This window comes from Phyllopteryx taeniolatus, chromosome 18 (assembly GCF_024500385.1).
Source record: "Phyllopteryx taeniolatus isolate TA_2022b chromosome 18, UOR_Ptae_1.2, whole genome shotgun sequence".
NCBI lineage: Eukaryota > Metazoa > Chordata > Actinopteri > Syngnathiformes > Syngnathidae > Phyllopteryx > Phyllopteryx taeniolatus.
This window is the reverse complement of record NC_084519.1, coordinates 14,663,531-14,685,708: the sequence shown is the minus strand read 5'-3', so window position 1 is coordinate 14,685,708 and position 22,178 is coordinate 14,663,531. Positions and strand designations below refer to the sequence as shown.

At 42.0% G+C, this 22,178-nt stretch overlaps 3 protein-coding genes across 4 annotated transcripts; 2 read left to right on the top strand and 1 right to left on the bottom strand.

The window, feature by feature from the left end:
• The first annotated feature begins 69 nt into the window (after positions 1–69).
• trmt6 (tRNA methyltransferase 6 non-catalytic subunit) lies at positions 70–5,348 on the top strand. Of its 2 annotated transcripts, none has more exons than XM_061753947.1 (12): positions 70–374; positions 628–761; positions 921–1,030; positions 1,390–1,481; positions 1,562–1,645; positions 1,723–1,847; positions 2,624–2,800; positions 3,034–3,176; positions 3,241–3,326; positions 3,885–3,987; positions 4,466–4,552; positions 4,621–5,348. In XM_061753947.1, exons 1-12 carry the CDS (start codon positions 268–270, stop codon positions 4,765–4,767), a joined length of 1,395 nt encoding a protein of 464 aa, XP_061609931.1. In that variant the 5' UTR covers positions 70–267; the 3' UTR covers positions 4,768–5,348. The 2 variants fall into 2 exon arrangements, with proteins under 2 accessions (XP_061609931.1, XP_061609932.1); XM_061753948.1 differs by having other exon boundaries at positions 73–374; positions 2,624–2,794.
• On the bottom strand, positions 5,349–11,118 carry chgb (chromogranin B). The gene is made up of 7 exons (XM_061753945.1): positions 10,971–11,118; positions 10,809–10,855; positions 9,402–9,492; positions 7,642–9,328; positions 7,432–7,528; positions 7,251–7,352; positions 5,349–5,712 (listed from the first exon to the last, which is right to left on the bottom strand). The coding sequence occupies exons 1-7, from the start codon at positions 11,017–11,019 to the stop codon at positions 5,635–5,637; spliced, it is 2,151 nt and encodes a 716-aa protein (XP_061609929.1). The 5' UTR covers positions 11,020–11,118; the 3' UTR covers positions 5,349–5,634.
• Positions 11,119–13,408: 2,290 nt separating this feature from the next.
• Positions 13,409–21,424, top strand: LOC133467899 (solute carrier family 23 member 1-like). The gene is made up of 4 exons (XM_061753049.1): positions 13,409–17,276; positions 17,352–17,491; positions 17,551–17,615; positions 17,687–21,424. Exons 1-4 carry the CDS (start codon positions 17,103–17,105, stop codon positions 17,884–17,886), a joined length of 579 nt encoding a protein of 192 aa, XP_061609033.1. The 5' UTR covers positions 13,409–17,102; the 3' UTR covers positions 17,887–21,424.
• Positions 21,425–22,178: the final 754 nt, after the last annotated feature.

The window sequence follows — 22,178 nt, the reverse complement described above, 5'->3', positions numbered from 1 at the left end:
TCTGCCACCCAAAACATTGACGTCACACGTTATTGGCTGGCTATTGTCAATTTGGACCAATCACCGCTGACAATGAAGAAAACGCGGAAGTGGCTCCTTTCCGGTTTCTCCTGGAGAGACGCTAAGTGAAGGCTAACACGTGGGGACGCAACTTTATCGCACCGTCCGCTTTACAACAGCAAAACCGCTATTTATACGAACCACTGTAACTCTTGTTTTTCGAGCTGTTCTCGATATTGAGCCGTCAGTCGTCTAGTTTGACCGACAATGGCGGACGGCGGGGACGACGACTCCCTGGATAAAATCAACGAGGGCGACCACGTCGTGCTGAAGCGTGGGGAGATCTACAAAGCTGTGCAAATACAGTCGAGAAAGTACGTTTAAAAGTAATTAATGTGTGCCGTTGTGGTCAGGTGACAAGATAACGCGACAGGTGTTAGTTTCGAGCTTATGTGATAAGTCAAATTGGATTTTAGAGGTGGTTTCACTCAATCTGGGGGTTTTCAATGAGGAACCTCATGTCTGTGTTAACAAGGAATTTCAATTGAGAGCTAGTCTGACATAAATTGTTATGACGGCAAATATGGAACATATTGACCAAAAAAAACAAAAACATTATTTTTTCAGGAAAGTAGTGTTTGAGAAGAAGTGGCTCTTCTTGGACAACGTCGTGGGGCAGTTGTACAGCACCACTTTTGAAATTGTACCCGGAGGACAGTTGCAACCTGTGAAACCAAAAGATGTACAAAGTGCTGCTTCTGGTAGGGTTTGTTTTGTTTGTTTGTTTCTCAAGGAGTAAAAGGCTAAAAATAGTGTCATGAACACCAAAAGGTGTTTGAAGAAGGAGAGCTTGGAGAGCACAGAATGTAAACTTGAGCACTGAGCCACACGCTGCTTCACCACAACACTTTCTCCGACAGATGTGAAGGAGGCGGGCACGGACAACCGGAACATCGTGGACGACGGCAAGTCGCAGAAGCTGACCCGCGACGACATCGAGACGCTTAAAGAGCAAGGTCTGAAGGGTCAGGTACTGATGGAAACTCGAGGACGTGCCCCATGACACTGTGGTGTACATTGCGAGGACGACGGCCGCCCAGCGCTAGCGTGTCCATATTTGGCACTGGTTGCTAAGCTACCAAACAGGGAGTAGCCTGATGCCTTTCTCATTAGCATGGACCTAAACTACTTAACAACAGAAAACCCTGTCTTCACTCATAATAGTGAGGAAAAGAAGATAAAGGGGTTCGACCAAATCATGTCTTGGTTGCACCGGTGCTACCAGTGCAAAAGTTAGTGTAGAGGCGTGGAAATGCTATTGTACCGATTAGGGATGTCGATTTTTAATGATATACTGTACTCAATTTCAGTATGTTGATCGCTTTGCAGGAAATAATCCAACAGCTCATAGACAACAGCTCCACCTTCAGGAATAAAACAGAATATGCCCAGGACAAGTACATCAAGAAGAAAAAGAAGAAGTAAGCTGCTACACGTACACGTTATGAAAAAATAATATAATGTATTATATGCGAGTGAGTCATATCTGATGCTATTTCAGGTACGAGAACACCGTGACCATTCTGAAGCCGACCTGCCGCATCCTGGCGCTCATGTACCACGGACGAGAGCCAGGAAAGATCTGGTGAGTTTTTCGCCTCCAACCAGCAGAAATGCACAACAGTGTGAGTAATGTGTGTGTTTTGTGTGTGTGTGACGCAGTCACTTGCGATTCGACACACTGGCGCTGATGCTAAACCTGGCCAACATCCACGCCGGCAGCAAAGTGTTGGTGTTTGAGACGTGCGCTGGCCTCGTGCTGGGGGCCGTCATGGAAAGAATGGGAGGTGGGTATGTCGTTCATCTAACACAGGGTTTCCTGCGGCACATTTTACATTAGATTACATTTTATGGCGCACACTAACAACATATTAAGTATCACACAGTCCTGCAGACACAAATGAAGAAGAGTCGCCCCTACTCTGTGAATCAGTAAAGTACGATAATATTGGTTGTTTTTGGCAGAGGATAAATATGCCTGTGATTGTTATATTGTCTTCTGCACATGTTGCTCCACCGTTTGTATTAGAATATCTGTTTCTTAAAGCGTTATAAAACTGCGATTATTGATGCTAACCGTTACGCCGTTTTCCATTGTTGTCATTAAGCTAGCAAGGGCATGCAAGTTGTTACAAATAATAACACTCAAATGTGATAATAGATACATTTATGCAGTTTTAATAGTCAAGCCCTCTGAGAGAAACTGTGAGTACGATGATTAAAAACATAATAATAATTTGACACTGTATAAGATCAACAGTATTGCTCTGATTACTTTCCCCTGCTCGTTACGTCACTTGTTGCTCGGCATAACTCGTGTTCAGTATCATGTCGCGCCACAAGAACAAGAAGTCAGATGCTCGGGGAAACGACTCCAAAACAATACAAAGCGTATTTAAAAAAAAAAATAATAATATTGATTACTGTATTAAATATGTGATACACATTACATTGTAATAAAAATGACACCATCTGGTGGCCCTTAATGCAGAAAAAGTGCCTTTTCATTTTATGACTCTCTTTTTGTTTAGTGACCCTCTCTCCTTCTCCTCCTCCCATGCAGGTTACGGATCAGTGATCCAAATGTATCCTGGGGCTGGGCCGGTCCGGGCAGGAGTGGAGAACTTTGGCTTCCCAGCTCGCTTCCACGACACGCTGCATGACTTTCCTATCTGCCACGTCAATGCTTTGCTAGCAGGCACGCTGGACACAAGCCCTAAGGACCCCGGTGCTGGTGAGGGTACATGTGCGGGACACATCATTTGGAACATCTGCAAGATATTAAATGAGATCCAATACAAGATTAGTGTCAAAAATTCTGCCTTAACAAAGATAACTTTGGTATGTTAATGATTTTAACAATTAAGGCCGATGTACAACAAGGTTTACGAATACAATCGCATGCAAACTTTGCCAGCTTGGGGAACCTCACTCCATTCACTAATATTATATCCTTTGTACACGGCTTCTCAGAGGCAACTCCTCCCGATGTGGCTGGCGAGGAGCAGCCCAAGACAGAGCAGCGGGACACGCCGGGGAATGCGGAGAACACGGAGACGAATGCCAGTGGCGACCAACGCACAGATGACGAACGCGAGCGAAGCAAAGAGGCGAAGGTATGACAAATGATCGGGTGTGATTGACAGATTCATGGTTATAATGTTCTTTTAAATGTTTTAGGCTCAGCTCAAGAGGGTGAAGCAGGAAGAGAAGCGCAAGAAGCTTGCGGCTGCGGCCGCCCTGTTAGAGGGGAGGAACGCAGATGGGTGAGTTTCAGTGTTCCATCCATTTTCTTTACCGCTTATCCTCAGTAGGGTCGCGGGCTGCTGGAGCCTATCCCAGCTATCTTCGGGCGAGAGGCAGGGTACACCCTGAACTGGTAGCCAGCCAATCGCAGGGCACATAGAAACAAACAACCATTCGCGCTCACATTCACACCTACGAGCAATTTAGAGTCTTCAATTAACCTTGCATGCATGTTTTTGGGATGTGGGAGGAAACCGGAGTGCCCGGAGAAAACCCACTCAGGCACGGGGAGAACATGCAAACCCCATCCACTTTCCCCAAGCAATGGATTCCAGCTATATACACTTTACACAGGTACTGGTGAGGCACAGGCTTCTTACGATTGATGAAATGTCGCGAGGGTGTCGGTTTAGTGATTCTCCTTCATGATAGCGGCTGTATCATAAGCACCATTATTGCACCGCTTCCACTGTTCCCAACCTAAACCACAGGCTTCTCATAGGTAGGCCTAATGTCGACATTTCCAGTAACAATCATTTCATGGTTTGCTTGGCTCATCTTGTTTTGCCTCCTCGCAGGTTGGTCATCGCCTCTCTCTTCCACCCTTGTCCCGTCCTGTTGTGCCTGCTCAAGTTCTTGTCGCCCTCCAGGCCCTTTGTGGTCTACTCACAGTATAAAGAGGTGAGCTCAATATGAGCTTTACGACGATCCCTCCGAACAAGGGTCATTATTTATTGCAGGTCTAATTTCTGAAACCCCCTAGTGGGACATGAGCTTCCCGCAGCAGGAAAATCCGAAAGAAAACATTTATTCATTCCGCAAGGAAATTAAATGAAACTAATTGTCCACATTATTCAATAGTAAAACTCCTTGTCTGGGGAAAAAACAATATAAGCAGAATAGGATGTGGATCCCGAAGCGCAGAGCTGAAGCTTTTTATGTAGAAATACTTTTGAGCCAATAGTAATTGTGAATGCAACGATGCTAACTCCTGCAAGCCTGGGGAACCTCACGCCATTCACTCTCCCCCTCCCCAGTCTGCGTCAAGCCATATGAATTATATGTAATAATTTTGGGGGTTTCATGGACTTGTATTGTCACGCTACTGTGTCAGATTTGGGAGCTTCACTCTCCATTCACTTTGCATTCATCTCTGCAGCCACTGGTCGAGTGTTTCACCAAACTGAAGGAGCAAGGTGGCACCGTCAACCTCCGCCTCACCGACACCTGGCTGCGCCATTATCAGGTGACCTACTACCACCCAGTGATAGCTTCAGGCCCTCGTCATAGCCTTGATGCGCTTTGTGCCCCCAGGTGCTGCCCAACAGGACGCATCCCAAGCTGCTGATGAGTGGCGGCGGCGGTTACCTCCTCTCTGGCATCACCGTGGAAACTGAGAGGTCAGGCCAGACTGATTCAGAGGAGCCGGCGCCAAAAAAACAAAAACTGACAGAAAGCTAAAAGACTTAAAAGCCCCCCCGATTGTGTTTCAGGGCACATTAGCAGCTGGGCTGACTGTTGTGTCTGTTCGGATTCGTCACAAACTCGTCTCGGCAGTTAAGCAAGGAAAGGCCTCAAAACAGACTCACCCTAGTTTTCTTTTCTTACATTTAGGTCAGCATTTTTTTATTACTTTTTATTTCCGTGGACATTTTTTTTTTTTTTTTTGTAATCTTCACATAATTCAAACATTCTGACTTAGAATAACTTTAATTTATCCTGACAAAGAGTCTTCCAGGCTTCCCTTCTTGTCTTTTAATGATTTTGAAACCTCATGTTATATACTTTGTGATATTTTTTAAGCATTCAAATTTGGCTAGTTGTTAACAGCACTCTTCTTTGGTGTGTCAAATTTAGAAGACATTTATTTTCACTTAGTGACTTTAAAGAATGTTTTTTTAATACGATTTTTTTCACATTTAATTGTCTGAAAATACTAAAATCGTGGGGGGTCTAACAATATCATAATAATGAACTATAATTGTTTTAGTGAGGAAATGTGTTGAAACGTGACAGTGCACAGGATTAAAAAAAAAAGCGTGTTTGGTCCCAGAATAACTTTTATTGAGCACAAACACTTGTAAAGACGATGACATCAGTCAATATTGGAGGATTTCTATGTATAAACATCAAAAAACATTCCCATGCTCACGTTCAGGATGTCACATCAAAATAGCACAAATACAATAATAACATTTTCATTCAATGTTTTTTAAGCAAGGCTCCACAGTTGGGATTTTAAAGTTGTTTTTTTACGCACATTAACTTGGCAGACGTGACAAACTGTGTGTGTGTGTGTGTTTTCCATTGAAACGTCGAAAGCGAAGCTCATTCTTTATCATGCAACTTGGCAGCGATGTTCTTCATCTCCACATCCATTGCCGCCAGGTTTTCCCGTGCGTTCTCCTGCAAAAAAAGAGACGTACAGTTGGAAGCAGAGTGGAGTTATTGCAGCAATACTTTTCTGCTAGTAGTGAGTGTCTATGAGTCTTCAGAGCAGGGACTTCATCACACAAGACTTTTGGCCAACAGATAAATATTCGGATTTGGTAGCAATCAGGCATAAGCTACAGAGCAACTTTGTTTTTGAGGGTTCCCTGGAAATTAACCCTATAATGGTGGCTTAAAACCAAAATGGAAGACTTCCTATGTTTGTTTGTTTTTTCCCAGCTTGGGATCTTGAGACTTTTTTGTAGTTTTTCTCATGATGGGGATTCCTGCCAAATTTCATTTATGTGAAACTGGCCTCGGTGGCTGAATTTTCAAAAACCCTCCTTGAGGGCCTTTGTAGGAAGACTGACCCCAAACCAAAATGGCAGACTTCCTGTGTTTTATCGGACATGGCTTCTTGAGAATTACATTTTTATTTTATTTATATAATCATGACAGACATGCCTACCAAATGTCATGTTGCTACATGAAACTGACTTTGGGAGCTGAATTATCAAAGAATTTCATGGAGGAGCTACTATAGGAAAAGCACTCAAAGTTGAGCGACTAACTTGGCCGAAGAATAACAGTGACCAAAAAAAACTTCAGCAATTCCACAAGTCAGCAAATATAATTGAACGTGCTATGTTGGGTATATGGAGCCATTCGCTCTGGTTTTAATTGTTTGTTTAGCTCCACATTATTCACGGGAGCCACCGCTGATGACTGATGGCCCCGGGAGGTCGTTACAGTGTGCTGAGCTTGGCGCGGCAAAAGCTGCGGCAGATAAGAAACACAGCTCTGCCCGCGGCCAATGAAGGGGGGAAAAAAAATAAAAATAGATGCAGACAACGCAGCGATGCCAAAGTTCTGCTGTGGAATATTAGTTTTGGGCCAAGTTGGTGATATGCACTCGTACGGCAAGGACCCGGGCATGTCTGTGCGGAATGGACATTTCTATAATGAGCTGCCCTCCCCCCTCAGCGAGGTTGTGGAGGAGCTACTGGATGTGCTCTGCGGCTTTAGCGGGTCAACGAGCACAAGACAGAACACAGTTTACCCGCAGAACGTCACATTATCAAACTGTTTTTGCAGATTTTCCATGGCAGAATGTTGTTTGAACACTCAGGGCAACCATCTTGTAGGCTTTGTGAGTCTGTTTTGAGTAACATCACAGTCACGGAATGCGCATAAAGCGGGGGTCGTTGCTGTTCTGTATAAACAACGCTGAAAAAGAAGAAAGATTTGAAGTCGGCCCAATAAATTTCTGCTTTCTGATTCAGTGTTTTCTATGTCACTGTTTTATATCAGCAGCGCCAACCCAAAACGGGCAAGAGGGGGTTTTGGAGGTTCCCCATCAATTTTCCGCATTTTGGCAAAATGTGTCATTTTCTGGATTTTGCTGTTTCTCTGGTCAGTATAACTGGCACAGTTCAATCAAGTCGAGCCAATTCAAACTTCTTCGTTCTGATGTCACAGTGCATGTAAAAGCCGAAAAATGTGGCTTAACGGACCTCGCGCGGAGTGAGCGCCCTTGGGTGCGTGGCTCCCTTTGATGCCTTCTGGTGGGCGAACTGGTTGATCTTTTGACTCAGCAGCATGGCCGCCTCATCCATCTGCACACATTCAAAAGTCCTGATGCTTGACATCTGGACCTGAACTGCATTGAGTCTTCTCCGTAAACAGCTGGTCTACCTTATTTAGGGCAGCACGGTCCTCTGGATCCCTTTTGAACCAGGCGGGATGGTAGTAGCCTCTGTAGATCCAAGGGTTTCGCTTGTCAGCCAGATACCTAAAGAAACAACCACTCAGTCAGACCAAGCAGGACCAGGAAGATTTGTTACTGCGACAACTACTGCTTCTACATAGACTTTGGTCTTGTGATCCGGCAGAAGAATCAAATACCTCAGAGCTTCACCTCTGCCCTCCAAATTGTCAGAGTTATCCCTCAGGTCTTCATCTTCAGACAACTCCTCCCCTCCAGGCTTGTGATATTTCTGGTGGTGGTACCGATGTGACGGTTTCCAAATGCGCTTTCCAAAGTCTATGTCGTCATCTTCGTTGTGTCTCTTGTCGAAGCTCCAGTACTCCTGACTGCGGTCTCCATCCGATTCGTCCCTCTTCTCCTCGGAGAGTTCTTCGTCAAACTTGGGCTTCTGCTGGTGATATCTCCCAGGCCTCCAGGTCTTCTTTTCCCTCCCGGTGTCAAAGTCCCATGATTCCTGGCTGCGTTCCTCATCTTGTTCCTCTCTGGCTTCCTCTGGGAGTTCCTCGTCCCGCTTGTGTCTCCTCTGGTGGTATCTTCCCAGTCTCCACTCCCTTTTGTATCTGTCTGTGTCAAAATCCCAAGATTCCTGGCTACGTTCCTCATCTGGATCCTCTGAGAGTTCCTCATCTCGCTTGTGTCTCCTCTGGTGGTATCTCCCCGGTCTCCAGTCTCTCTTGTATCTGTCAGTATCAAAATCCCAAGATTCTTGGCTACGTTCCTCATCAGGATCCTCTGAGAGTTCCTCATCTCGCTTGTGCCTCCTCTGGTGGTATCTCCCCGGTCTCCAGTCTCTCTTGTATCTGTCAGTATCAAAATCCCAAGATTCTTGGCTACGTTCCTCATCAGGATCCTCTGAGAGTTCCTCATCTCGCTTGTGCCTCCTCTGGTGGTATCTACCCGGTCTCCAGTCTCTCTTGTATCGGTCGGTGTCAAAATCCCAAGATTCCTGGCTACGTTCCTCATCTGGGTCCTCTGAGAGTTCCTCGTCCCTCTTGTGTCTCCTCTGATGGTATCTCATGGCTCTCCATTTCCTCTTGTCCCTCTCGTCGTCGAGACCCCACGACTCCTGGCTACGTTCATCATCTGGTTCCTCTCTGGGTTCCTCTGACAGTTCCTCATCACGCTTGTGTCTTCTTTGATGGTATCTCCCAGGCCTCCAGTCTTTCTTATCCCTCTCATCGTCGAGCCCCCATGACTCCTGACTGCGTTCCATATCTAGCTCCTCTCTGGGTTCCTCTGAGAGTTCTTCGTCCCTCTTGTGTCTCCTCTGGTGGTATCTCCCGGGTCTCCATTCCCTCTTGTCCCTCTCATCGTCGAGCCCCCATGACTCCTGACTGCGTTCGTAGTCCTCTTCCTCGTCTCCACGCTTGTGGAACTTCTTTTTGTGGTGGTATCGATGGGAGGGCTTCCAAATGTGCTTGTCGGGCTCCTCTTGGTCGTCGTCGCTCCTTCGGCCAAAATCCCAGGACTCCTGACTGCGTTCTTCGTCCACCTCCTCCTCCTCTTTGGACTCTCCTCCCAAAGACTCCTCGTCACGTTTATGCTGCTTCTGGTGGAATCTTCCTGGCCTCCAGCTGCTTCTCTTCTCCCGTTCCTGCTCCTCCTCTCCCTCGCCGTTGTCTTCCTGGTGTCTCTTCTCCAGACTCCATGATTCCTGATTGTGTTCGTCCTTTGAGGTCTCCTGCTTGGGCTCCACAGACTTCAGGAGGTCTTGGATGTCTTGTGCATTCAAGCCCTTGGCTTCGGCCCCTTGTTCATGATCTTTGACCGGCTCTTCATAGCTGACCTCGTTGCTGCTCTTCTCCGGCGGAGGCTGTTTAAGTCCTGCAAACAGGACAAAATGGGTCATGTACTGTTTATCATTTTCGTCCTGAACTAACTGGAATGTGGCACAAACCTGCTTGGAGGATCTCCTTACACTCTTCATCCAGTTGGGTGTCCGGTTGGGAGAGAGCTTTGGACAGAACCTCCACCAAACATCTTGTCACCTGATTAAGCAATAAGGCTTGTTTATAAGTTGGGTTTTTGCAATATTCTAAGCATCTTTGCCAATTTAACAGCAAGGTTCCACAAACATTTTTGGCAGAATTTGGATCTTGACCAAGGAAGAACTCCTTAAATGTTGGGGCTGATCCAGGATTTTTACTTTTTTTTGACACTTTGCTTACCATGCGATTTTTAAATAATTGGTTCATGCAAGAAAAGAACCTGAACAATCTTTGCCTAAGTGGACGTGAATAAGTTAAAATTAAAAGCTAAGAGATTAAAGTCGTACATTGATAACAGTCATATTTCTAGAGAGAGATTTTTTGAGAAAAATGTTGTAACGCAAGAATGTTTTTCTTTCGTTTTTGTTTTGAGTAATATTTTGGGATTAAAGTTAAATTGGAATGACATATTTATGATATTAGTTGTATTCTTTTTGAGAAAAAGAGAACTATATAAAGATGAGTCCTCTATATGAGAATAAAAATATTGAGACAAACCACAAAAACATTTTAGGAAAAGGCCCTATTAAAGAGAAAGTCCTTATTGTATGCAACTAAATTGTTTTTTTTTTCAAGAACAAACTGCAACAAGAATGTAAGGCATTCTTATTATAGCATTAATTTCTTCCCCCCTTAAAATATGACAATCTTCTAAAATAAAATGACTTAAGATTGACCTTTTTGTCCTTGTAGTATAATTGGTTTTATTTTTTTATTTTTTTTATTGCATGTGATCATCGCATAGTCATTGTATGCAGCATATATATCATTTTTCCATACGATTATAATGTCTCAAGTGTGTTCTGATTGCTGAAATGAAGTGTTCAATATTGAAACAGGAGAAGTAACTCAAGATCTCGAGACCAAAACCATTTTTACGAGGATGATATGCCAATGAATTTCTTCGGCCACAATGATTGCGTAAGGCCTTAAGGGGATCTCACAGTCAATAATAATAATAATAAAAAGAACGGGATGTACGCTGCATGGTGACCGTCCCTGCATTCATTCATTTTAACTTCTTAGTTGTACGAGTGTTACAAATGTTCCAACGAGACTGTAAGTGATACATATTTTTTCTTTCACCATTGATTACAATTTTTATTGTACATTTGATTAGTTGATTCCTTCCAATATGAATAACGGCATCCAGTGTGAGGTCCTTGATGCACAGTAAAGGATCGAATGCATGCGTGGTTTGACCGTTTTTCTTTTTTTCTCCCATGTGTTCATTGACAATTGAAGTTCTGCGTGCACAATATCTGTTTGCATGTATGTTATGCATGCATATTACTGTAATTTATACAATGACTTACCGCATCCTCTCTTTGGCCATCCTTCCCCACTGGAAACGCTCCATTCCCTGCATAGGGAGAAAAACATTTCGGGCTTTAGTAAATGCAACAAAAGCAATGAAGAAGAAAAAAAAAAACAAAAAACAAAGTGCCAAGAGTCACTGTCCGTGGTGCTGAACTCACCTGTGAGTAAAGCCAACACAAGTAACAGGAAAAGAGGACAAGTCGTCATCTTTTTCCGGACTCCGGTGAGCCTCCCAATGCGGCGGGAGAGATGCTCTTGCAGGAGGAGGAGCGGAGCCTTCAATATAAAGGTGCTCGGAGTGAGAGAGTGAAGGCGCGTGGGAGGGGATGCTCATGTCATGACTCATTAGACCTGCAGGGTGAAGCAGCAACAGCTCGTTTTCTTTTTTTTTTTCTTCCGTGGACAAAATTTAGCCATCACACAGGTGATGGTTTAAACATTATTGAGAGGAACAGGGCCATTGTCGGTGGGGGGGGGGGCTTAATGCCGCGAGGCGCCCAAAGGCATGACAGCGATTGGCAATCACACACCCTGCAAACTTCATTATCAAGACACCCGTTTTTAGCTCCGGCGCTTTAAGATACGGTTCAAACCGTAATGACTGCATGCGTTGTTAATTTTACTGTTATATGGTCGTAATTTTGCTTTCTAGTGTTTTTTGTTTTGAAAAAATAGATGAATGAATATTTTGGATAGCTTCATATATACATTTATATGTATAGTACAATTATTAAAACAAAAAGTATGTTACAAAATGTAACATTTCTTGATATATTCATATTGTCATATTTTTATATTGACATATGTTCAAGGTCAAAAATATTCTATAAACCGAAAAAGTTTACACTACATGGATTTTCTGTAATAAACATCTTAAGATTATTTTTTTTATTTTGATTACATTTTATACATATGATTTTTTTTCCCACTCATACATGTTTAAGAAAATACAATTAATTATGACTACCTACTTTTATTTCTACAGTACATTTAAAAAATGTTAACACAATAAAAGATTTATTGCAGTCGAAAGTTAATTTGTATTAAAATGTTAAAATTTAAATATGAGGTTGTCCAGGGGAAGAAAATCTCTAATAAATACTCTAGTTATTTAAAAATAATATTTTACAAAATAACATGCCCCAAAACCTGACTCAATGGACTTCTGAAGGATGGCAAAATATTGATTTACATTTTGAATGGCATTTCCTTTTCATCAAATACAAGTCATGCCATGTTTACAGTTTTATCTCCTGCGTAGCTCGAAATAAGCTAACCGCCACATTAAAACAAAATAAGCTCGGATCATCAGGTACAGGTGTACCTAATGAAGTGTCCGTTGATTGTAAACCAAATGTTAGCCTCCTCGTCAATAATTCATCTGGACTTCTCGCCACATCACACATTCTCTCCTTGCTGGCGCTGCTTCAGCTCAGCAACCCACCTGAAGTAAAAAAAAAAAAAAAAAAAAATTGCTTCAAGACACCCAAGATCAATAGTTTGCGCTTATATGAAAGCACTAGCTAAATTATTCACTATGTTTTCTGCAGTACAACAGCAGGCCTGTCTTTATTTCTCCTTTGTAGGACACGTGCTATGAAATAGCTCGCATACAAACAGTTGTGTCGATGAGATAGCCAATCACCAGCCGGAACGCACGCCCTCGCCATCAAGATGATGAGAGCCAGCCTCTCCAAGTAACAAGGAAGAGGAGATAAATAATACTACTATTCATTAATTACACTTTAAAAAGAAATGAGATATTACAGTCATATAATACATGTATGTTTTTTTTTTTTTTTTTTTTTTTTACATTTCTGTATGTTTTGAATCATAATATTTTTAGAAATATTTTTACATATCAAATTATTGTTTAATTATTCAAGCGTAACCTCTTGGGGTTACTTTAAAAGCAATATGTATACAGTATATGTAAAATTAAATACGTTCAAGGTAATTTTGAAATTTGTTACACGCCTCAATTGGCCAGTGCCAATTCCAGTTTTTTGTGATTTAAAAAAAAAAAAAAATGAGAACAAGATAAATCACTTCAAATCTTTGTTTTTCACTATTAATGTAATCTATAACCTGTAAAACTCAATTTTGGAAAAAAAAAAGAAATCTTTTCGAGAGGGGGAAATAAAAAATAACTGAGATAATGTGGTTGCAAAAGTGTGCACACCTTCATTACTAGGGATGTAATGTATAATATTTAAAAATACATTAAAAACAATGCCATTAAATACACAATTACACACACCGCTAGTTACCATGATTTCAAAATCCTACAAAAGCCTACTAAATTCTTAAAAGTGATTCTTCTGCATGTTTATGGAGTAAAATAATAAATACCATGAATACATTAACATAATTAATGACTACAAATACTACTACTAACAACGACACACTCCTCAGAATCAAAATCACTTTTATTTTCCATTGTCAATGTCAAGTAGAGTCATAACTCGGATTTTATTTTCTCAGTCCAGTCTCCTACTAATTATCCAGGAACATGGAGTTCTTGTACGTTATTTCATTTTTCCATATATATGAGCAATAAATTGGGGAGAGAGGGGGGGGGGGGGGGGGGGGAAGATAAGGACCCTAATGAGCTCTTTGGGGAGGTAATAAATGGAGGAAGATAAGTACTATTGAGACAAAATCCTTGCGGATAAATAATGAATGAACATTTTGCGGCTATTGAGTCTCAACTTGTGCGCTTGGAGAACGAAGTCCAATCAAATATGTGTGAAGTTGCTTGTGGCCATCCAAAGTCAGCATGATGAGCATTTTCAGGTGACTGCTGCTGCTGCTGTGTCTCTAAACTTTTCCTCCATGTTGTAACCTTTTTGGTTAATGCGACAGTGACGATAAGTGTTGTTCACGCAGGTGAAAGGTCGGCGGGGTACAATCGGATTATTTCCGATCGCGTCCGGCCTCAGGCGACAGATGTCAATCAGAGTCGGGCCTGCTCTTATTGCTGATGCTCAATAAGAGAGGACGCTGACCTTTAATTTAATGCATCATCTTGTTGTTTAGACCAATTGGAAAACTTGAGAGTAAGGAGAGAGCTGAATTTGTAGTATTTATTATTTTTGTTTACTTCATTTGACTTTATGTTTACAGCAATCCCTCGTTTACTGCAGGGGTACAGTTCCGGTCTTACATATTTTTAAGATGTTTGAACCTCCCCACACATCCTCTTATAAACACTTTCTATACGTTTAAGCATACAGTAATGCACAGTAGTATTGTCCACTATGTACATTTGATTCCTTGTCATATTTATGTATTTATTTTACAGTTTTAATGTTTTAGGATCGGGAGTGAGCTAGTTTGTATTCTTTAGGTGGTTAGAGGATTAGCTACACAGATATTAGCTAGTTAGTTAGGTCGTTAGTTGCGACGTTTTTAAGTTGTGTGTCAGCCATGAGCTGCAGCACCAATACAGGGCTATGCAACGTAACACAAACGTAACACAAACCTGTACTGTATACAGTTTTTGCATAAGTGTACTGGGCGCACATGTTGTACTGCTGTGACCATGAAAAAAAATGTGGCCATATTTTGTCGCACATGTAATTTCATTGCCGCATCAGGCCACATGCTGAGACAACAAAGAATGTTATGACTTCGTGTGTGTGTGTGAGAGAGAGCGTTGGGGTCTTTTTTTTATCATAATAAAAAGTCTTAATGTGTGAATTGCCCCTCTAATCTCCCAACATGAAAAATTAAGCCACAAAATCATTAGCGCGCCGGCAGCCTGAAAGTGTTATTATGCAAAGAGGCATCTTGAGACTATAAATCAGCTACAAGTGTTGAGCCATGCAGTTGCACACTATTATTATTAGAATTAAAAATATAAAGCTATTTGAATGTGATTTTTTTATTGGGGGGGGGGGCACACAACAACTATCCATTAAGTATGGATGTTTATTTCTATTTGGCGGACTACATTTTAGCTCCCTTAAATGTGGCTGCGAGAAATCTCCTTTTAAATAATTGGAAATTGCTGTGTAATAACAGTGTAGGTACCATGTAATAGAAAAAGTAAAAGTTAAAAGAGCTGGGTTGCTCTCTGTGAATGTTCTGAACCCCTGTTTCAATCCGCACGTATTGATGTCTGGTTGGATGTTGTAATTGTTAGCCTATGTTGTTGGCCTTTTCCATACATGACTAGGGTTGGGCATCGTTTGAATTTGAGCGATTCTGGTGCCGATTCCGGTTCCTCATTTCGACTCCGGTTCCAAACGATTCTCGATTCCTATTCTGTTCGGGGGCTGGGTCAAAAAGGTTTGCACGGTTTGAATAAAGGTTGTCCAAATTATGAACGTCCATTTTCTTACGTACGCACCGGAACTCAGAATTTTGGCACGAGAAATACCTACTCCGGTGAAAACTAAAGTAAAACGAGACGCAAGGACAAAAAAGTAATAAATGCAACCAAATGCTTTGTAAAACTTTACAAACTGGTTCGTTTTTGACTGCACATTTGCACATGAAATTGACTTCAATGTTAAGTCTTAGTTCGTTGTTTTCCTTGAACTTTGAGGCAACTGAAGCTGTCTTGGCGGCCATGAGGAAGTTTTTCCATTCCAGACCCAATGCCACTGGCAATGACTAGTTACAACAAGCCTGTCAAGTACTCCTCTTTCTTAGCACCTTGGAGGGCCATGCGTCTCTTAGTTTTGTGTAATTTTGTGTGATATTTTGGGGAAATCATCAAGCCACTTCAAGTGCAGCAACTCCTGGAGGTGTGTCCAGGCCTTTTCCAAAACTATATTGGGGTAACTCGGGCGTACCGAGTGTATTCTTTGAACACGTTTTAGACTCTGGCCCGAGCCAGTTAACTGGTAGAGCTAACATTTCAGTAGCAGTTGGTCCGATGTTGAAAGTGGCGTTCAAATGACGACCGCCACGTTCTAGCCAATTGATGGAAACTTGTACTCACCAAATCGCAGTGACCGAGATATGGAGCTAGGTGTTCTGTTTCTGGTGCTACACTGTTAAGTGTGGCAACTCCTGGAGGGATGTGTCAAAATGTGTGGAGTGTCAAAATTAAATATTCCAAATCAGAGTTTGTATGCCTAAATGAACTCAAACTTGCCTGAAAGGTAGAACAGTTACTGTTAAGACATATGCTTGTATTGGCGTTGAAAGGTGTAATAAAGTAGTAATGAGTGGTGTAGATTTGTAATTATAAGGCCCTCATGAATGTAACTTTGTTGTGAACTGGTAACAATGACCTTGGTTTTGTCTGTGATTAATAGTAAGTCATGCTTTCTTTGCCCATGTAATTACAATGTAATAGTCTAATTACCATGTAATAAGAGTTTTAGCATCAACATCTTTCAGGTATTGAGCATGGGTGGAGGTCTATTTGTCTTTCAGAGTGCTCTTTGCGTGTGTTTGCGCGCACATTCAGATGGATGAGGACAGAGTATAGCCCGTGGTAGAGCCACATAATCCTTTCAACGGTAACAGCGGCGGTGAAGTGGACCATAACAAACTCGCGCACAGTGTGGCAGAGACCCCGCCCTGGTACCTGTCCATCTTCCTGGCTGTTCAGGTGATTTCAAAACTTCTCCCCAAAAAAGTATTTTTCAAAAATGGGCAACTTTTTTATTCCTGTGGCATTTTGAGGTACACCCTGTAGTTATTTTTCGTTCCTGTTAGGATTATGTCTGGTTCCTTGGAAAAATGTCTCCTCTGCAAAAAGCTTTAAGTGTGTATGACTGTACTGAAGTAGTAGTAAAGCTCTTGAACCTGCACAGGACTGCACTTAACTGGTCGCCAGCCAATCGCAGTCCTTGCATATCACCCTTAAATGTTTCCATGTGGAGGATTTTTTTTTTCCCCATTCTTCAGAATTGTTTTAACTCAATTGTATTGCAGGGTTTTGGAGCACAAACTGTCCATTTAAGGCCATACCACATTTCCATTGGATTTAATCTGCACTTTTAGTTGGCCACTTCAAAACCTTCATTCTGCTTCAGTTTAAGAAGATGAACTACCCGAGACGTTAGCCTGCAGGATTTCCTGGTAGACGGCAGTATTCTTTGTTCCATTAATCACAGCAAGTCATCCAGTTCCTGAAGAAGCAGAGCAGCATCAGACCATAACACTGCAACCACCATGTTTTATGTTGGCATGATGTTCCTTTTATAAAATGCTATTTTTACGCAAAAATAGAAAGAGTCTGCATTTTCCTAAACCTTAACGTCTTGGGAACATAGATGTACCCTTTTGTCCGTCGACCTCTCACTTCGTGAACGTCTGGTTGTGCGTCCATGACACAGGTGGGAAGTCGAGTGCTGATTCTACTCAGCACAGTTGTCATGATTCTGATGGGGGTTCTGGGTAAAATCGGAGCCATCTTCTTCACCATCCCCAACCCCGTGATCGGAGGGATGTTCCTGATCATGTTCGGGGTCATCGCTGCGACGCGGATATCTAACTTGCAGGTGAACCAGAATGACTTTTCTTCTAAAATATTTTTTTATCCGGTAGTCATGACCTTACCTTTTCCATTTTCATAGTCAACAGATATGAATTCCTCCAGGAACATCTTTGTGTTCGGTTTCTCCTTGATTTCTGGGCTGGTCATTCCCACTTGGATCGCCAAGAATCTGAATATCTTGGCCACAGGTATAATTCATGTTTCCGCTGCCATGAAACTACACCCTAAGGCAGGACTTTTCAAACATTTTGGGTTCTGTGGGGCGAAATCTTGTTTAATCTTTTTATCACTGATATGTTTGTCGCAGGCTTCTTGGGCTTGTTCTTAGACAATACCATTCCTGGTAAGCGGAGGGCTAAGGCAGCCTCAGGCTTCACCCCATACATTTCCTCAAGAGTTTTTCTTGGGATTCAGGTACCATACGTGAGCGCGGACTGTTCGCTCTGGACGAAACCCATCTGGAGGACTCTGGTACCTTGGAAACTGAGGACATTTACAACCTAACTTTTGGCATCACGGCTAGGTTGCTGTCGCTGCCTTGGGTTCGCAACATCCCGTTCTGCCCTTGGGGAGGGCGAGAGGCTAGCTGCAAGTCATACAAAGGCACACCCTAGAAGTCTAGGAAGGAGCAGGAACCTCTTCTTTGACTCTCACCTTTGGGGATTGCATATAATGTACAGTACCTTTCGGGATACCATACTTGTTTCTGGGGTGGCGTAAACCGCAAAGATTCTACTTTTATCCCTGACTTGGATTCTACAGTTTGGACATACCTGTTCCTTTTCTGGTCTTGGTTCTGGTTCTACCTTTGACTCATCATCCATACCTGTGCCTTTTAGGCCCTGGAAGAAGTACAAACATGAACTGGTACCCTTAAAGGTCCTGCAGAATAGTCAAGGGTACAACCTTGACTATTTGTTTTTAAACGTACCAGTACATTCTGCCTTTCCACTCTCTGAAAAACTTGACTTGTTACTGGGGTAGTACCATCATTGCCTCTTATGTTTTACCCTTGACTTCTCTTTGGAACATAACTGGACCATTTTAACCCTACAAAAGGTATATATACATGTGGTGGTATGCTCAAAGTTCTATGGTTGACTCTTCTTTGGAACATAGCTACTGTACCTGTCCCTATTTGGCAGTGGAAAAGGTAGAAACATAGGGCTGAACCCATAAAGGTTCTGCTGTTCTACCCTTGACTCTAAAACATACCTGTATCTTTTTGGTCCAGGAAGAGGTACAAACATTTACCATGAAGTCCAACAAAAAGGCCTATGGGTTACATTAGCGCACCTGGAGGGCCAGATATGGGTGACCAGAAGAAGGTACATACTGTCAGGTTACCATTGGCTTGTCATTCGGGTGCTACCCTCGAAGGTTTTGCTTTTGTACCCTTGACTCCCTTTTGGAACATAATGGTACCCTTTGTTTACTTGGTCCTGGAAACAGATACCTTGGAGTCCAGTAATTAGGGATACAGGTTCCACTTTTTTGTCACTTTGTACTATTGGTGCTGCTTTTACATCAATGGTTTCCTATTCATCTATTTTTCTGTCAGCGTATTGCAATAGAAAACCTTTCCTAGCAATAAAGTAAAGTGCTTATCGCTGCATTCACTGAGTCTTTGTCTTATTGCTTTACAACGATTCCATGAGAGATAACAGTCTGTGTGAAAGGAAGTAACTCAGATTGTTGTCAGATTCCAGGATAGTCATAATAAGTTGGAGTGTCCCAGGATGAACCTTCTGGATGCTTTGAAATGCTCACAAAGTCCAGTGACCACGTCAGTAGCTATGCTAACCCTGAGTTGAAAATCTAATTTAAACCCTAACCCAGGCTTTAAACCTGCATCTGAATCCCGTCATCCTGTTTTGACAAACATAACATTTGCGTGAAACTCCTTCCCTGGCTGGAAACTATCTTCAAACACTAATCCTGTCTTGGAACCCTAGCATTTGTTTGAAACCATAACCAGGATTTAAAATCCTAATCCTGTCTACATCAGAACATTTGCTTGAAACCCAAACTAGTTTAATCCCTAACCTTCGATTGAAACTCCAACCCAAAATTGAATCGAATCTCCAATTTGAAACCCAAATCTAGACTCGAAAGTCTTAACTTGAAAGCCTCACCAGTGTTGAATCCCTAATTTGCAACAAATCTTTCACATTAGAGCTCAGGATCGCTCATCAGTTCCTTTTTTTATTTCCAAATCTACATTTCAACACGTGGCTATCGAGCCATTAGTGAGCTCTACGGAGTCCTCCTGAAAGCGTTCTAACGCCGACTTTGTCTTTCTGAAGTGAACATCACCGAGAATGGGGTTAGGAGTCTCAATGGGAGAACTCAGACGCAAAATGTGAGTGACGGAAAAGACAAACTGACATCTTTTGATATTCACTACACCATGACAGGTGCAAACAAATCAGCCGGCACGGATGCGTGAACATGCTACATATTTCACTCGAGTAAGTAAGTAACATTTTCACAACACGCTTCTGTGCACGCGTGCAACGGCATATTGATGAGTTCCTTCAGTTCTTTTTTTTTTTATTCAAAGCCATACGATTATGCAGCTGGAAAGTCTGCGGCTCCAACTCACAGCAATAACGTCCGACAATAGGAGTGCGCAAAGATTATTATCATAAGATGAATCATTTGAGGCTTTTGTGGGCATTACAGAGACAGACCAGCTTGTTCAATGCATCCACATTTGCGCATTAAAGTCAAACAGGAGCGGGACTCCTATTTGTTCATTCTAAATTCTGTTTGTTTCACTCTGTTTTAGAGCACGTTTGTGTGCAAACTTGAAAGCTTAACTTAATGCAAAGCTGACACTCGAGGTAACCTTAGCATCAATCGTAACTGACTGAAGGAGAAGAAATTGATTTTAAGCGAAGATTGTGAGGTTTGTTGATATTACATCATCACCTAAATGTTTACCATGCAGCCATTTTTGCTCAACTTGACAAAATATCCTTCTTCAGCTCCAATGGAAAACCAATCTCTTTGTGTCTGCATTAACCTGACTTCAAATCAACATTTTGCATTGAGTTTTGTTCTATTCAAGTTTACCCAAACTACTACTACTTTTTTGAGTAATTATGCATGACTCCAAATATGAAAGTTCAGTATTGTAACAAGTGTGAAAGCTCCCTGGTGTGAAAACTTGAGAAATATACTAAAATATTCATATGCATGCTGCAGTCTTCCCGCTACCCTCCCATCACACTTCTTTGACTCTCTCTCTCTCTTTTTCTCTTTATGCACACCAGTACGACAGGGGTCCATATGTAATTACAGTACACTACAAATCCAGGCCTTCCCTCCAGGTTCAATGGATAATACTGATACTAATACTGCTTAAAGCAAGGAGCTCTGCAGAGTTTAATAAAATGTCCCCGTTAGGGAAGTTGCATTATTATTTTTCCAACACTGGGTGGTGGAAAAGTCCAAAGGTTGATTTGATACTGTGGCGTAGGCTTCAGAGCTAAATCTGATGGTAAGGAGAGCTATTGGGTCATACTGGAAAAAAAAGAAAGAAAAAAAGGTTGAATTACTTGTTGCGGGTCTACTCATGATAGAAACGGCTGTTAAATTTGCTAAGGGAAGCTGAATTTTCAAGCTCAACGAGTCAAATTTATTTGTATAGCCTTTAACACATTCACTGCCATTGACGGCTTTAGAAGACAAATATCCATGTTAACTGGAAAGGCTGGCAGTGAATGAGTAACCACAAGAGTCTCAAAGAGCTTCACTGGCCCACAGTTGCCAAAAACATATATACAGTATATATGTGTGTATTTATGGTGATTCATCACACTTCGCCATGATGTGCCATCCACATGCGAAGGAAAAAAAATCTCAATTTTATCCCAGTTTAGTGCCACCCATCCATCTTGTATAAGTGTTTCAAATTGGACAAAATCTCTTAAGAAATTTTTGAAGGACCCCTGGAAAAGACCATCAAATGGCCGTTTAAAACCAAAATGGCAAACTTCCTGTGCATTTTCAGGCATTAGTTCTTGAGACTTTTTTGGGTGGGTCTACTCATGATAGGCATGACAACCAAATTACATGTTGGTAAGTCAAACTTGTTGCAGGGGCTGAATTTTCAAACTCTTTTAACAAAATCTCGAGGCTGATCCTTGACGGACCCTTTTAAAACAGCTGCCCCAACCCACACCACTGTGCTCTGCTCATTATTTGGATTTTTGAAACTCAACCCCACCATAACAGGACGTTTTATCAAATATTTTGACTCGTCAGTGAGGTTACATAAAGTTTTATGCAGAAAGGCAATTTACCTAGTGTGTATGTCAATAAAGTTTGCATATTCAAACCACCTGACGTTTGTTTCATTGACGATGGTTCGTAAAACCAAATCAAATTAAAAATGACTAAGCTCAGGATGACGTTAAGCCTTGATAACGATTAGACAAATTACCTTTGGCGAGTTTAAACTTAGCTAAGCATTATTACGGCAACTAAGTCCAAAGTGTGTTCTCGCTTTGGATTGAGAAAGGGAAAATGTGGTTTACGACCACCACCGTGGTTCTTTAACGCGTCATGGCCACTGATACTGACGCTAACTGACTTGTTTGACCCTTGTAGAAAGGGAAAGGAAAAAAAAGACGATAACAACACGCGATTTTGACTGCTAAACACGTGAGCACGGTTACTAAAACGCGAGTGTTGTCGCCCAGATGATAAACCGTTATCCAGCACTGGGCGGTTTCAGCTTGTTTCCGTATTGGTGGGGAGAAGGAATCCGGAAAAAACAAGAACCAAGTCAACATGGGCTTTCAAAATAAAACCACCAGGCGTGTTATTTGTGGGAGAAAATGATTAAAAAATCAATATTTGCCCATGAAATTATTTCATGTATGATATTATTCTTTTA